Consider the following 15362-nt stretch of genomic DNA (forward strand, 5'->3'; position numbering starts at 1 on the left):
TGCTAATTCCCTAACTGAAGATTCAGGGAAGGGGGAAAAGTGCAGGGGCTTGAGAGAGGGCCAGGCTCCTCTGGGCTGCTTTAACACACAGTCCCATGTCCCACGAGTCCCACAGTCCCATGGCACCAGCCTGCTGAAATTCAAGGGCATTCAGGTCCATTCCCAAATTCCAGCAGCCTTGGGTCTAGTGTCAGAGGGCGAGGTTTGGATTGAGAAAGAAGAGACAGGGACTGGAGAAGAGGGCTCTTGGAAATAATTCAGAAGGAAACTATAAAAAGTAAAAATAAAAAAAGACTATGGAAATGGCAAAGACCTCTCCTTTGACATCTATGAGAGTTAGGTTTCCTCCAAAGCCACAGGTCTGGTGGAAGAGGCAGGCAAGAGACTGACACTGGTGGTCAACTACATGACACTTCTCCAAGAGATGACTCAGCATGTTGCTCAACCCCCAACATATTCCTATCACCACCCAACACTCCATGCTTCTGGAGGAAAGGAAGGGAGGTACCCCTGGGAATAGCAGGAGGGGAGTGGTCAATGAATGGCCTCCAAGAAGGGGGAGAAGTGAGCACTCACCTTCCGAACCTTCTGGAAGTATAGCTCAGGAAGTGCGTGCAGCCAGTAGGCCAGCTGGCATAGGTAGAAAAACTTCACCTGGAAGCTGGAGACAAGGGGGCAAGTCACACGGGCAGGATAGAGAAAAGTGTCCCTGCAGGTGCTGGCCAAGCACGGGAGGGAAAAGCATGGGCTGAGACTCTGCCTGTGAGGAGCTGGTCCAGGAGCAAGGGAGTTAAGCGAGTGACCGCCGCACCCTGAGCCTGGGACCCTGGCTTCTCCGTTGGCCTGTGCCCTTGTTCCACATACAAGACCACTTAAAGGACACGGAAAGTCCACAGAAAGAAACAAACATGATTAAAATAGTGCAGAGGAGGAGGAATCCTTCAGCCTTGAGGAGGGAGCTGATTACAGAGCACTGCTGGAGATAGGGACCAACAGATACACTGAGACAACAAACGGCTCTAAGTAGCAAAGGAAGGTTCTAACTCAGCCCTACATCCTTTGCTACTGTTGCTCTTAAAGATCTCGGGAAAGGCAGCCAGGCGTGGTGGCTCACGCCTGTAACCCCAGCACTTTGGGAGGCTGAGGCAGGTGGATCACCTGAAGTCAGGAGTTTGAGACCAGCCTGGCCAACATGGTGAAATCCCATCTCTACTAAAAATACAAAAATTAACTGGGTGTGGTGGCACATGCCTGTAATCCAAGCTACTTGGGAGGCTGAGGCAGGAGAATCACTTAAACCCAGGAGGCGGAGGTTGCAGTGAGCTGAAATCATGCCATTGCACTCCACCCTGGGCAACAAGAGCAAATCTCCATCTCAGAAAAAAGACAAAAAACAAAGATCTCGGGAAAGGCAAAGGGTGGCCTCCTGAGGGAGATGGCCCCAGGTATTGCCCTTGGGGTACACTGCCCTCTTGGCAGCACTATATGAGGCAGAGGACGCTGGCTCTGACAGACCACCAGCCATGGCAGGCCAGAAGGGAAGACACTCTATGGATGTCAGGGGGTCGCCAAGAAGGTAGAAACCCAGAGGGCATTATGGAGGGAGATGTTCTGCTTCTGAATCTGTCTCATGCAGTTGAGGCACCTCCGTGATGGGAGCCAGCACAGATGGAATTTCATCTGGGGATTCTCTGGTCAAGCATGCTGAGAAGAAGTGGCTTCCAGACAAGTCTACCATCCACAATAGGCTCAGGGCATGATCTGCTCGTCAGGCCAGCTGGGCCTGTGGTGTTCTGGCCACACTCCGCTGGGACAGGAAGGCAGTGGGCCCGGTCGCTCCTCCCTGGGGCTGAGTCAACAGAATACTCACGGGAGGTGCACATGCGGGTAGTCTTCCCAGAGGCTTCTTGGGTTTGTTAAGTATCCTTCCTGCAGTGGGCAAGAAGAGAGACCATTTAGAGATGTGGACGTGAGACCTGCTGGGGCCCTGGGACCGGTCCAGGGGTCAGGGATGCATCCAGTCCCCACCTGACAGAAAGAGGAAGGAACGGGAAATGTGAAAACAGAGAACTTCTCTGTGTGGGACCCCTGGCGCTTGGCTAGTTTCTTTACTGTGGAAGAGTCATGCTGGAGTAGGAAGGGCCACGCTCTGAGGTCCAAAGACCCACATCTGAAGATGAGTCTGACAAGTGAATTAGTCTTGCTCCTCTGAGCAAGCTAATTAGTTTCCCTAAGCCACAGCTGGCTTATCTGCAAAACAAAATAAAAATACCCACCCTCACAGAGTTATTGTTGGAAATGAATGGGATAGTTTATGTGCCAGTGTCTAGTCCTGTGCCTGGCATGCAGGTGCTCAGGAAATGCCTCTATAATGAATAAGCAAATGAACTCTAGAATCACCACTCGCTGGAAAAATGAAAAGCCTACTTTGGCTTTTCACAGCCTGCTGAATAAAAAACATGGCAGGACCCCATAGGCCTCACCATGCAGCTGGACTCTGACACCTACCACACTGTGTCATTACTGTCAGTTGTTTCCATTACTCTTGCAAGTCCCTTCACACTAGGGCCTTTTCTTGCCTATCTTTAGAATTCTAACATGCAGCCCAGCACCTTATATGGGGTAGGGATGGCAACATGAAAATCCTTCCATCACAAAACATCTAGAAATGCTGGGTGAAATCTAATGAATATTCTTTTAAATGCAAAGAGCTGAGCTCACAGTAAGAAAGGGAAACCCCCTGGGACCCAAAGGGAGAGGGAGGCTAAAAGGCAGAGCAGTAAAGTGACACTGTAGCAGCCCAAAAGGCACTAGTCATGGGCCAGGGTTTTTGTGCCCATGTGAGAACAGAAGATGGTGCCTTGGGAGGTGGAACCCAAGACCTTGTATAAGACCAGGACCTCTGAAAGGCCACAATCTCAGAGAAAGGAAAAGACTAGAAAGTGTTTGCTGACCAACACAGGGAAATGAAGATGTCTGCTCAGCCCATACTCAAGGTGAAAACAAAATCATTTATTCTAAAAATCTGCAACCTCAGGTTCACTCTGAGTTTGGAGGCTTTTGTGTGATCCAAAAGCCGCCAAGGTAAGAAATTAGAATTAATAGTGTTGTGGGCCAGTGATACCCTAGGGACATACCCTCATCCAAGGATGCTCAGGATTTCCACAGATAAAACCTTGCTAAAGATGAATTTATAATTCAAGAGTACAAAGCACGGGAAGAAATAATCTACCACAAGCAAGAGTCAGCTGAAACTACAGGAGTGCAATACACACCAGTTGGTTGAATGAATGAATGATGAATGCTTTGGGCAATTTCTCTCTTCTGAAGAAAGGGCTCTTATTTGTCACTCAGAGAAGGCAGAGCAGATTAGATTAGGATGACTTCATTTTAGAAATGGGAAAATGAAAAAACAGACAGGGAGGATCTCCTGAAATAAGATAGTTTTGTTTTGTTTTTTTGATACGGAGTTTTGCTCTTGTTGCCCAGGCTGGAGTGCAATGGCACGATCTCAGCTCACTGCAACCTCTGCCTTGCAGGTTCAAGCGATTCTCCCGCCTCAGTCCTCCTGAGTAGCTGGGATTACAGGCACACACCACCACGCCTGGCTATTTTTTGTACTTTTAGCAGAGACGGGGTTTCACTATGTTGACCAGGCTGGTCTCAAACTCCTGACCTCACTTGCCTCGACCTCCCAAAGTGCTGTGATTACAGGCGTGCACCATTGCACCCAGCCAAGATAGTTTTTCAGTAGCACAGCTGAAATCCGAGTTGGGCCACAAGCCTTCTGGTCCAATAACTTCAGGCTAGGTTGCTTCAGTAAATCAGAAAATCAGCTGAGCTGGTGGCTTTGATGAGAAGGCTGAGAACCTCAAATGTTCACACTGGGATTAAAGGCAGAGGTTTTACAGTGCTCAGAATGAGGCCAACTGGGTTTAGTAAGAAGCATTCTAGGTTATTGTCTATTAGGATCTTTAGTTGTATTTCCAAGTGAGGGCTGATCCACCCACCTTTGAGTCACTAAACGCCCTGTGACCTATCAGCATGCCTTTCGGGTATAGTCCATGGCCCTAATCCCACAAACTTGGGCCTCCATGAGCACAATAACCTGACTGATAAGTCCAATCGGATACATCTATACCACTGTAGTCACAGTCACCTGGATTAGAAGGAAATGATCTCACTTCGAACTTACATGGCCTCATTTCTAATCTCTTCTCACTACCACTCTCTCCTCCCTGGGTCACGCACTGATTGAGGAATAAAAGTGGATGAGGCTCTCGGGTGGTGGCGTGTGTGGCGGTTGTGACAGTTGTGAGCTCTCTCAAATACACTGCTTCTATCACCTCTACCCACCCCCTCTGTCGGGCATACGCCTGCCTTCATCAGCTCTCCTGCCCCAGGCTACCTCATTCCAGGGACATCAGAGAGGTGAGAATGTCTCTTCCTAGAGGAAGCAGGAATGTACTTAGCAGGAAAAATGGTACTTCTGAAACTGAGGTGGGAGAGAAAGTTTTGCCCAAACAAGACTCACCAAGAAAAGCAGCACTGAGAGCAACGTAAAGCCCAGAAAATCTCATGATTTTAAACAGGAAGGCTCCTTGGCTTGGCCTCTTACTTAGAGACAAAGAGGTCAGAACTTTGAAGCCAACAAGCAAAGAAACTCCCCAGAAAAATGTTGCCGGCTTGTGAATGTCCAGTCCACTGGGACTGGAGGAGGAAAGGGGTGGAGGGAGGAGAGCATGGGGAGCCAGAGGAAAAATGACTCACTGCTCTGAGAACAGCCTTTTCCAGACCTCTGTCCAGGCAGCTGTCTGAAGGAGGACTGAGGCTGGGGCACCCTCTGAGCTCAGGCACGCAAAGCACCTGAGTCCACAGGGGGCTGAGTGTGACCCAGCAAGCACCTGAAACCCACCCCAAATCCCACCCACTGACAGGCCCCAGCGGATGGTTTGGAGAGGCTTTTGAAATCCTTTGTTCTCTCTTGATTCTACAAATCCACCCATGAGCTAAGCAAGGCCTCAACAAGGTGGAGAGATCCCTCCTGTTTCCCCAGCAGCCTTCCTTTTGGTGTGTGAACAAACACAACCACGAAGAACAGCATAATTCAGATATAGCACAGGCAAGTGCTACATAAATTCAGACATACCTTATACTATTTGACCATCAGAACAACCATGCACTAAAAATCTGCCCTAAAGCAACTAGTCTGTTAGTAGAAACCGGTCCTGGTACAAGCACCAGCATTAAGGACATTCCCTCTACTTGGTTCTAAAATCTACGGTGGATTTTAGGTTCTAAAAGATGAAGTCAAATATAGCAAGGAAGTCAGACAGGGAAGACCAAACGCCCACCCATCCTGCTTTCTCCAGTGGAGTGTTTTTTTTTCTTTTTCCCTCAACAATGAGTAGTCGATCAAAGGTAGATTAAAAGTTGGAGGCTGACATTCCTATAAAATTATTGGCGGTCCAGCCACACTCCCACTGCTCTGCCTCTATATATGCAGAGAGAAATGTTTCAATCAAACACCAAAATAATACTGGTATTTCTGGTGGGAGGAATTTGCTTTTTTGAACTTCTCTATATTGTTCACTTTTTAAAAAATGATCATTTAGGATATTTATTAAAACAACCAATTCATTACTTTAAAAATGTTGAAGGCTGGAGAGAGAAGATGCATTTGCAGTTTATTCACTCATTCTCATAGCCAACATTTAGTGGGCACTTAGTATGTGCCAGGCACCATACCAGGGATACAGCAGTGAGCACGGTGCCTGCTAGCAGGCAGCTCAGAATCTAGTGGGAGAAACGAGAATACACAATCAAGAAAAGCACCAGCAACAGGCACAGCGCAGAAAATGCAAATTGGTGGGGGGTTCTCTGAGGAGATGGTATTTAGGCAGAGACTTGGATGGCAAGAAGGAGTTGGCCATGGGATGGCAGGGGATGGAGCCCTTGAGCAGAGAAATCACCAGTACAAAGCCCAGGATGCAGAACAGCCAGGCCAAAAGTGGGGGTGTGGCCAGTGAGATGAGACCAGCAAGATCAGCAGGGCCCAGATCACATGAATGGGGAGGAAAAAACAATTTCACTGCAAGTGTGATAGGACTTTTAAGCACGGGAATGTATAGTTTTATTTCTGTTTTAAAAGATCCATCTGGCTGAGCAGAAAATGGATTGGGGTGGGAGGGTACAAGAGTGGAAACAGTCTCCTTCTAGAAAAAAGATATTTAGTGTCTAGGCAAGAGATGATGGTGGCTTGGACTATACAGATCGAGGTTTCTCAATCTTGGCACTATGGCCAGATAGTTCTTTGTTGTGGAGGCTGTCCTGTGCATTAAACGCTATATTGTAGCATCCCTGGGCTCCACCCACTAGATACCAGTAGCATATTGCCAAACGTCCCCTACAGGCCCAAATCTCCCCTGGTCAAGGGTCACTAGACTAGGGTTGGTGGTGCAGGCAGAAAGCAACAGACAGTCTCAATGTGTTTGGGAGGCAGAGCTGGCAGGACCTGCTGATGAAATGACTGTGGAGAGTGAGAGAAAGAAGAGTCATGAAAAAATTTGCATCATAACAGAAAAATTTTTTTTTTTTAAAAAAACAAGCTGTTTTTATGCCTTTTACAGAACTACCTCTCTTCTTCTTCAATCACTTTCCTTCCAGGAAGCACAGTTCCAACGGAGGAGGGCAAGGAGTCAAATGTTGTTAGGAAGAGTTGGCGGGGGGCGGGGGTCACTGGAGCTTTCCGTGGTCCCCTGGTCTCTGTGCCTATTGAATATGTTGAGTGGGGAACTGGCTCTCCCCAGAATAAAAAACTGTTATGTGCCTCCCCAAGAAAAGCCTATTTGCTCTCAAACTAATTAGCATCATGTTCAAATCCTTGAAGAACTGAGAGAGGCAAAGACAGAGCTGTTGAGCATTTCACACCCTGGAAGGCGTGTTAAGCAACTTGGCTCTAGCCTCCAAATCTGGTTGCCACGTGTCACAGCTGGGGTGGAATGTTTGGGGGTGAAGTTGAAAGGGTAAAAGTGATTCAGAGATGAGGCAATCCTTCTCCTGAACGGCGTCTTTGGTATCTTGAGGCTGTTCTGCTTCAAAGCAGCTTAGGCCTCCGGGGGTGGGCATGAACTGAACGTCAAGGGACTGGGTGTGGTCTGAAACCTGGAAGTCTAGGGACTTGTGTGCATGGCACAACAGCAGGGATGCACTGTTCACACAGTGTCAATCTGCCCCTGGGACTGTGACAGCCTTGCCTGAGAGGACAGAAGTCTTGGGCCCCTCATTTAAAATTCCTAGTGTTCTGCTTAGGAAAGCTGCTCTATGATGAAATGATAATAGGAATAAAAACAATGTACAAAAGGACACGTTGACTCTGGCTTTGAGAATAGGAATTCAACATTCAACTCTGGAGACAGAGTTCCTTGTGATGAGAGCGCCCATCACTGTCACTGAAAGAAGAGGAAGAAAGTGAGGGATCTGTGGAAGGCCGGGAAGGAAATCTTAAAGAGGTCACAGGGTTGCTGAATTTTCCAAGACCCAGGCATGGATTTCTCAGGGGGCCAGGTTACAGGAAGGTAGAGCTCCAGGTGGTGGTGGGTACTAACTCAATACTTCCTAGCAGGACAGGCAAGGTCTTGTTACAGCAAACTCCAAAGGACCATCCACATTCCTTCCTATGAGGGAATTTTGCTGTATCAAAGGTTGCTTGAAATAAGAGTCTGTTTACGTAGAAAGGAGGGGAAAATTGTCTGGTCCTGCAGGCATTTGTTGAAACAGCACTGACTCTCACAGGATTTGATGAGCTGACAGAGTGAGGCTGGCCTCGTTTATAGAAGGCCAAGGTAGTAAAACAGAGAGTAAGCTGGGCTTGGAACTCTATCTCCAAGTCCAAACTATCCTTTGCTGTTTCAAAACCACAGAACCACAGGCATACTGCAAAATTTGAGCTTGGAACTCTTCAATCTGTAACATGGGTATCAGAATGAACATCAAATGTATCTTATGGGACAGTGTTTGTAGAAGAGCCTTGTAAAACAATACAGTATTATGTAGATACATGGTATCATTACTGCAGTATTGCATAATGATTATAACAAGTGGTGACTGTTGGCCAAGATGACTCTCTCCAGCTATAAAATGGCATCTCTCTGTAATACCATGAGGATGCAAACATAGTTTCAGTTCTAAGAAGCTAAGAAGGTTCTAAGAAACTTGTTCCCCTTAACAGAAAAAGAAAAAGAGCAAGGGGTCCTTTGCAGTCATTTGATTAGCAATCCCAGAGCTGGAATTGCCCCTTGGTTTGAGCTCTCCTGCTTCAGCAGTCCTGAGAATGGCTCACCGTCACCACCACGTAGAAGCACCAAATCACCGAGGTGAAATGAAAGACGACCAGCTGTCCAGATTCATTGAACTTGCTGTGTTTGACTTTGGAGAGATGAAGCCGTTTGCTGATTTTCTAAAGAATAAAGAAAACCCCTCATATTAATATACAAATGTATCCATATTGGGCAGGTTTCAAACTCTTGTATTCTCCCCACAGAAGGGTTGAACATCGTTAGAAGTTTGCAGCTGGCCATAATCCAAGTCATTTGGTGTAAGCCTACTGTGTGCATACAGTGCTTGGTCTAAGGCAAGCATTTTGAGAAAGTGGCAAGATGAATGTCTCTAGCCTACATGTAAAGAAAATATCCCCAATTATTCAGTGTGCCACAGACCCATAAGGACACCATCTCCAGACAGCTTTCTCTCTGTGTAATAAATACTGCTGTCCCATGTGCTGATTAAAGGAGGCTGTGAACAGAAACCAAAGTGTGGTGAAGGAAGCCCAGGCAATAGACCCAACCAGTGCAAGCAAGTTGGAGGATGAATGGGTGCAGAGCTGCAGTTTCCTCCAAGGCCAGGTCCTCCACCCCAAGGCACCTCCCCAGCTTCTGATCTCAGAATCCAGACATGTCACTTACATCTAAAATGTACTCCTGAACCACAGCATGCAAGATGATGGTGATGAAGATGTAGAACAAGATTGTGACCAGGTCCTTAGGGCCATAGTGGTAGTGCACGGTCTCACTGTCTGTGGAGGTAATAAAAGTCCCATCAGCATCCCTGGGGGAAGGAAATACTCCGGGACCCAAAACTAAAATGAGATGGGAGGCGAAATGCGCCATCAAATGCTACCCGTTTGCTATAGCTCCAGACTCAGAAGAAGGTTTCTGCCCCAGAATCCTGCCCACCCTCTGGTCTTAGCACTTGGAAGCACCAATGGAGGTGGCTAAGGAGAACCAAGTGCATGGCTGTATTGTCGTTAACAGTATCTCCTGAGTCTGTGCAGCAGAGCACAGTGGTTATAACGGAGCCAGGGTTAGAGACCACCAATCCCCATCACTGGCTCTATCACTCCCTAACTGTGTGACTGTGGATAAAGGACTAACCTCTTTGAGCCTCAGTTTCCTCCCCTGTAAAATGGGACTATAGTTACGCTTTCTCAAGAAAGCACCGCGTAAGGGCTAAATGTGGACTCAGAAGCTGGACTCTTCAGTTTGTATTGCAGCTCTGTCCTATGTGACCCAGGGGTATCTCCATGTGTGACTTTTCTGTACCTCAGTTTTCTCATCTGAAAAATGAGGACAACATTTCCTGCACAGTAAGTTTATTATGAGAATTAAATGAATAAATGCGAAGTGCTTAGAACAGTGTCTGGCACATAGTTAAGTGCTATATATGCACTTGCTATAATTTTTGTTGTTGGGCTAGTGCAAGGATCAAATGAGATAATTTGCTTACAACAGTGCCAACAATTTACAGTAAGTCTGCAATAAATGGTGGCTTATTAAAGTACAACTTAATAGTAATAAATTAGACAACATCCCAGGTATAGAAATCTTGTGAAACTCTGCCATTGCAGCCTGTGGACAGAGGAGAATCTGCATCCTTGCTCCAGTCAGTGGGCAGCAGGCTGCGGGGCTGTGAGCCTGGTGGCCATGTGCCTGGGTCTGGGCTGCTCTCTGCAACCCCCACCTCCACCAGGCAAATGGCTGCTCTCCAGCTGTGCTGCATTCGCTCTGAGTCACACACACATGAGTCATCTCACTGCTGGGATGCATTTACCAGAAGGTAGCCAGGCTCAGTTTGTTTCAGGGTGGCCAGGGAACAAAGTCAAGCTGATTGGGTCACTCTGGGAGTCCACCCTAATCTCAGCCACCCTAGACTGGGAGAATGTAACGGTGGGCAGTGGTGAGGGGGTGGGAGGAGGTGGCGAGGACAGAGAGAACATGATCTTTGAAATCAGACAAACTTTCCTTTTTCCTCTCCCTCTTCCTTTCCACAAAGACCTATTCTGTGAGAGGCACTGGGCTAACTGTTGAAACATGGAGATAAAAGACACCACCCCCGGTTGGAAAACATACAGTGCAGCAGGGAGACTAACAGACAGATGTACGATTACACTACAGACAGGCAGCGCTCCCAAGAGGCACACACAGTGAGCCACAGCAGGCGAGGGCCCCACTCTGGCTAGGGTGGAGGTTGTGGGTAAACTGTTCACTGGTCAGGGTGAACAGAACGGCATTGGAACTCGGGGACCAGCAGGAGAGGCCAGTAGGAGGGGCATCCTACCCAGAGAAAGCAGCATCCACAAAGAATGAAGGGACTGCGGCTGGACTGCTGGGGGCGGAGGGGAGGTCACCGTGGTGAGTGGCGGGCTGCTGTGCGTGGCCTTGTGTGCCATGTAAAAGGGTGTGGACTTTATCCTGAAGGCAACGTGGAAATATTGAAGAATTCAAATTAAACAGGAAAATGATGACATTTGCGTTTCGGAACATTTACTCTGGCAGCAGTGAACATGCCCAGAGGTAAGGACACCGGTTAGAAAGCTGTTCCTGTGATCCAGGTAAGAAGCCACAGGGCCTGAATCAAGGCAGGAGAAGAGAGAGGAAGGGAGAAGGAGGGCTGTCAGTGAGAGAGAGCTGATGAGCCTTGGCCACTGAGGACCGAAGGGCTGGGATCCAGGATGGGGAGTCAGGCACTGAAGACCCGAGGAGAAGACACGAAGATGAGGGAGAGGAGACTCATGGCCCAGCCTCTCCGCTCTACCACATGTGACGCCAGGATTACATTTTCCTTGCCTTCTTCATAAAGAGACCAATTAGGTGGCTGCATATTTTGAAATTATAAAATAACTAAACACAGTTTCATCATCAAGATCATCCTTACTAGGCATAATGGGATTTATACTCAACCAAACAAGCACAGTCCAAAAATCAGTGAAACAGTACCTGATAAGACCTTAGATTATCCATTTTAAAGCCCTTTACGAGGGTCACCTGCCATTCTTGATCCCAAATACTAGGGTTCCAAAGAAATATGACTATAATCTGAAATGCTTCTTGAAACTAGAATGAATGCAGAAATAAACACAGACTCGTGTTCCTCTGCTGTTGAGACCTGCGCACATGCATCCTCATTGGCTGATGAACCACGCACAAGGGCTCCATGCTGGGCGCTGGGAGACAGCAGTGAGCAAGGTGGGCACAGCCCCTGCCCTCTTGGAGCTTAGCGGGTACACACCACATCCTCGTACACTTAAACACCAGCAGCCAAAGAACTGTAACTCAACAACAAAAACCAAACAACCTGATTCTAAAAGGGACAAAGTTCTTGAAGAGACATTTCTCCAAAGAAGAAATACAAATGGCCAATAAAGACATGAAAGATACTCAACACCACTCATCATTAGGGCACTACAAATCAAAACCACAACAAGGTTATCTCCTCACACCCATAAGGACGGTTACAATGAGGAAAAAGCAAACAGACAAGCAAAAAACAGAAAAACAACAAGTATTGTTGAGGATGTGGAGAAACTGGAAACTTTGTACATTGTTGGTGGGAATGTAAAATGGTACAGCCACTGCAGAAAACAGTATAGTGATTCTTCAGAAAGTTAACAATACAATTACCACATATTTCAGTAATTCCACTTCTGGGTGTTGGGGTAATTGAAGGCCAGATTTCAATAAAATATTTGTACATCCATGTCCATAGCAGCACTATTCACAATAGCCAAAAAGATGGAAGCGACGCAGGTGTCCATGGATTGATGAATGAATAAACAACATGTGCTGTATACATACAGTGGAAGATGATTCAGCCTTAAAAAAAGAAAAAGGAAATTCTGACACATGCTACAACATGGGTGGACCTCGAGGACATTAGACTAAGTTGAATAAGTCAGTCACAAAAGGACAAATACTGTATGATTTGATTTATATATGAGTTACCTAGACTAGTCAAATTCAGAGACAGAAAGCAGAATGGTGGCTACCAAGGGCTGGGAGTGAGAGGAATGGGAAGGTGCTATTTAATGGGTACGGGGTTTGTTTTGCAAGATGAAAAGTGTTCTGAAAATTGGTTGTATAGTAACGTGAATGCACTTAACAATACTGAACTGTACATTTAGAAATGGTTAAGACGGTAAGTTTTACGTTATGTGTATTTTACAATTTAAAAAACAACAACAGCCAGCTGTGTCAATGCTCTGAAGTGGACTAAAGGCTGGGGGTGTGGAGCAGAAGGTTGGGGACCTGCAGAGGTGGGAGATCAGGAAGGACCCCTTAGAGGTCAGGGCAAGACATGCGGACTGTACCCTAAAGGAATGAGAGCTACTGGAGGATTTTCGTCACATGTTCATAGAGACCTCTCTTTCTGCCACAGGGAGAATGGGTTAGAGTGGCAAGGCTGGAAGCCAGGAGAGCAGTCAGAAGGCGCCCGTGGGAATTCCAGGCAGAGCAATCAGAGAAGACATGGGCGTCGGATAGATTCGGTGACGGAATCAAAAGAACCAGCTAACAGCTGGCTATGCGGATTGATTCTCAAGTTCCTTCTGGAACAGTACCTATATTCTATAGCCTCTTTCATGGTTTTAAAATTCTGCAACATGCATTATCTCGTCTGATCATCCTAACTATCTCATGAGATAAGCAAGGAAAGTGAATGAGGAAAGAGTTCACAGAGTTAAGGGACACAGTCCGTTTCTTGGGTTTCCTCATTCCTAGAACCCAGCCACCAAATGCCACCTCAAGGTCAACACAGCCCCCCATCTCACCCCATCACAGCTCCATTTCTGGTAATATACCATTCCTCTGACCTCTTACTCCTACAATCATAAGGAACAGCTTCATACACAAATAATCAAAAGCTATATTCTGATTCGCACAAATTATCTCCATGGTTTCCCTCCTTACCTGCTATCCTCCTACTTTTTGTTTTGTTTTGTTTTTTGAGACAGAGTCAACCAGGCTGGAGTGTAATGGCGCAGTCTTGGCTCACCACAACCTCCCAGGCTCAAGCAATTCGCTTGCCTCAGCCTCCCAAGTAGCTGGGATTACAGGCGCAGGCCACCAGTTCCGGCAAAATTTTTTTTTTGTATTTTTAGTAGAGATGTGTTTTTGCCATGTTGGCCAGGCTGGTCTTGAACTCTTGACCTAAGATGATCCACCTGCCTTGGCTTCCCAAAGTGCTGGGATTACAGGTGTGAGCCACTGCACCCAGCCCTATCTTCCTACTTTTGATCAGAGGAGGAAAGTAGTAGGTTGGTGCAAACGTAGTAATAAATTGGTTTGGCCCTGTTTTCACAGAACTATAGAGGTTGGACCTCTGTCCCCTTCCAGATGCCTATAAACAAACTGATGTTTTTGATTTTTTTTTCTTTTTAAATTTTGGTTGCCACTAATGCTTATAAAAATCCTCACACAAGGCCGGGCGTGGTGGCTCACACCTGTAATCCCAGCACGTTGGGAGGCCGAGGCAGGCAGATCAAGAGATCAGGAGCTCGAGACCATCCTGGCTAACACGGTGAAACCCCCGTCTCCACTAAAAATACAAAAAAAAAATTAGCCGGGCGTGGTGGCGGGCACCTGTAGTCCCAGCTACTCGGGAGGCTGAGGCAGGAGAATGGCATGAACCCGGGAGGGGGAGCTTGCAGTGAGCCGAGATTGCGCCACTGCACTCTAGCCTGGGCGATACAGCGAGAGACTCCATCTCAAAAACAAATAAATAAATAAAATAAAATAAAACAAAATAAAATAACATAAAATAAAATAAAAATAAATAAATAAAAATCCTCACACGACCCAGGTTAGAGCTCCCACTTCTCATAGACTGCCCCTGTCGTGCATGAGCTCTCAAAAAGAACAGCAATCGTTTGGCAATAATCTATTCTATTTTTTTAGAAGAGTAAGTCCAGCACATCTCTGGCCTATGAGGCCAGAGAGGTGACTCTGATTTTGGATCAAAACAAAACGCCTACAGGGACCGGGGGGAGCACAAATGAGCCAGGTGGTCCAGGTGTCTTAAGATAGCTGCTTTCAATACAGAGGCCCACTGCATTAAGCAGGTCATATTCCTCACTTCCACAGAGAAATATGCTTTCCACTGCTTTTCTTTAAACATATCACCCTCTTGGTCTATCTTTCACATCTCCACTTTGAGAGAAACAAGTTTAAGAGATATCCACTGACCTTTTAACCTTACTAAAATAAATACACGTTAAAACTGAGATAAACGGTAGTAACTGGCAGCCTCGATGTCAGGAACACACTAGAGAGGAGGGGCACACCCCACACTGTGTCCCACAGGGGTGAGGGAGGCAGTGGCGAAGCCGCATCTCAGCCACTGTGGCTACAGGAGAGGCGCAACCCAGTGGCTGGAGTCCCAATGTTTCAAAAGCAAAGAAAAATCTTTACGTGAAATCATCTGATTTTAAAATGCTGGTGACTAATTCGAAATTTTTAAAAACACTGCATGGGCCAACACCAGACTGGCCAAAGAAAACACATCTGTAGGCCAACTCTGACTACAGGCCACAGATTTGTAACCTCCAACCTTCATGACCCCTGATACCTTTCCAACACCAATACTCTATGAGCCTTCTTCCTATATAACCCTATGGAGTACGCCAATATGCTCTAGTGTAGGAATTAATCTAGCTTTGGGAAAAAGCACCTTCAATAATGACCTTCCTACTGTAGTGGGTTATCCCACCTCCCATCAAAAGTGACACTTGCTTTGCTTATCTTTGATTACAGTTTAAAGAGAGACCTGAAATAATCAGAATCTTGGCTGTTTTGACAACCTCTGTGAGCAGCTGTCCCTTTTGGGGAGTCACATTCTGCTTGACCTCCTGCTCCGTTTCCTATGACTAATAGATATTTTCCTGTTTCCTTCTGAGGTCACCTGCAAGCGGCTTCTCCTGCCTGCCTTTACATTTCCCAATCCTGTCTGGATCCCACTGTGCGGTCTCTGACCTCCTCTGCACAACCTGAGCTGGTGTCCACTTCTTACTGACATCCCATCTGCTTCTGAGA

At 46.7% G+C, this 15362-nt stretch overlaps 1 protein-coding gene across 1 annotated transcript in view; it reads right to left on the reverse strand.

The window, feature by feature from the left end:
• TRAM2 (translocation associated membrane protein 2) overlaps positions 1–15362 on the reverse strand; it is a 79737-nt gene that overhangs the window by 10233 nt on the left and 54142 nt on the right. The window contains exons 3-6 of the mRNA XM_004044187.5: positions 8964–9073; positions 8342–8458; positions 1871–1929; positions 577–661 (exon numbers count right to left, since the gene is read on the reverse strand). Of these exons, the coding sequence (XP_004044235.1) occupies positions 577–661; positions 1871–1929; positions 8342–8458; positions 8964–9073 (371 nt within the window). The remainder of the gene's footprint in view (positions 1–576; positions 662–1870; positions 1930–8341; positions 8459–8963; positions 9074–15362) is intronic.

This window comes from Gorilla gorilla, chromosome 5, assembly GCF_029281585.2.
Source record: "Gorilla gorilla gorilla isolate KB3781 chromosome 5, NHGRI_mGorGor1-v2.1_pri, whole genome shotgun sequence".
Taxonomy (NCBI): Eukaryota; Metazoa; Chordata; class Mammalia; order Primates; family Hominidae; genus Gorilla; species Gorilla gorilla.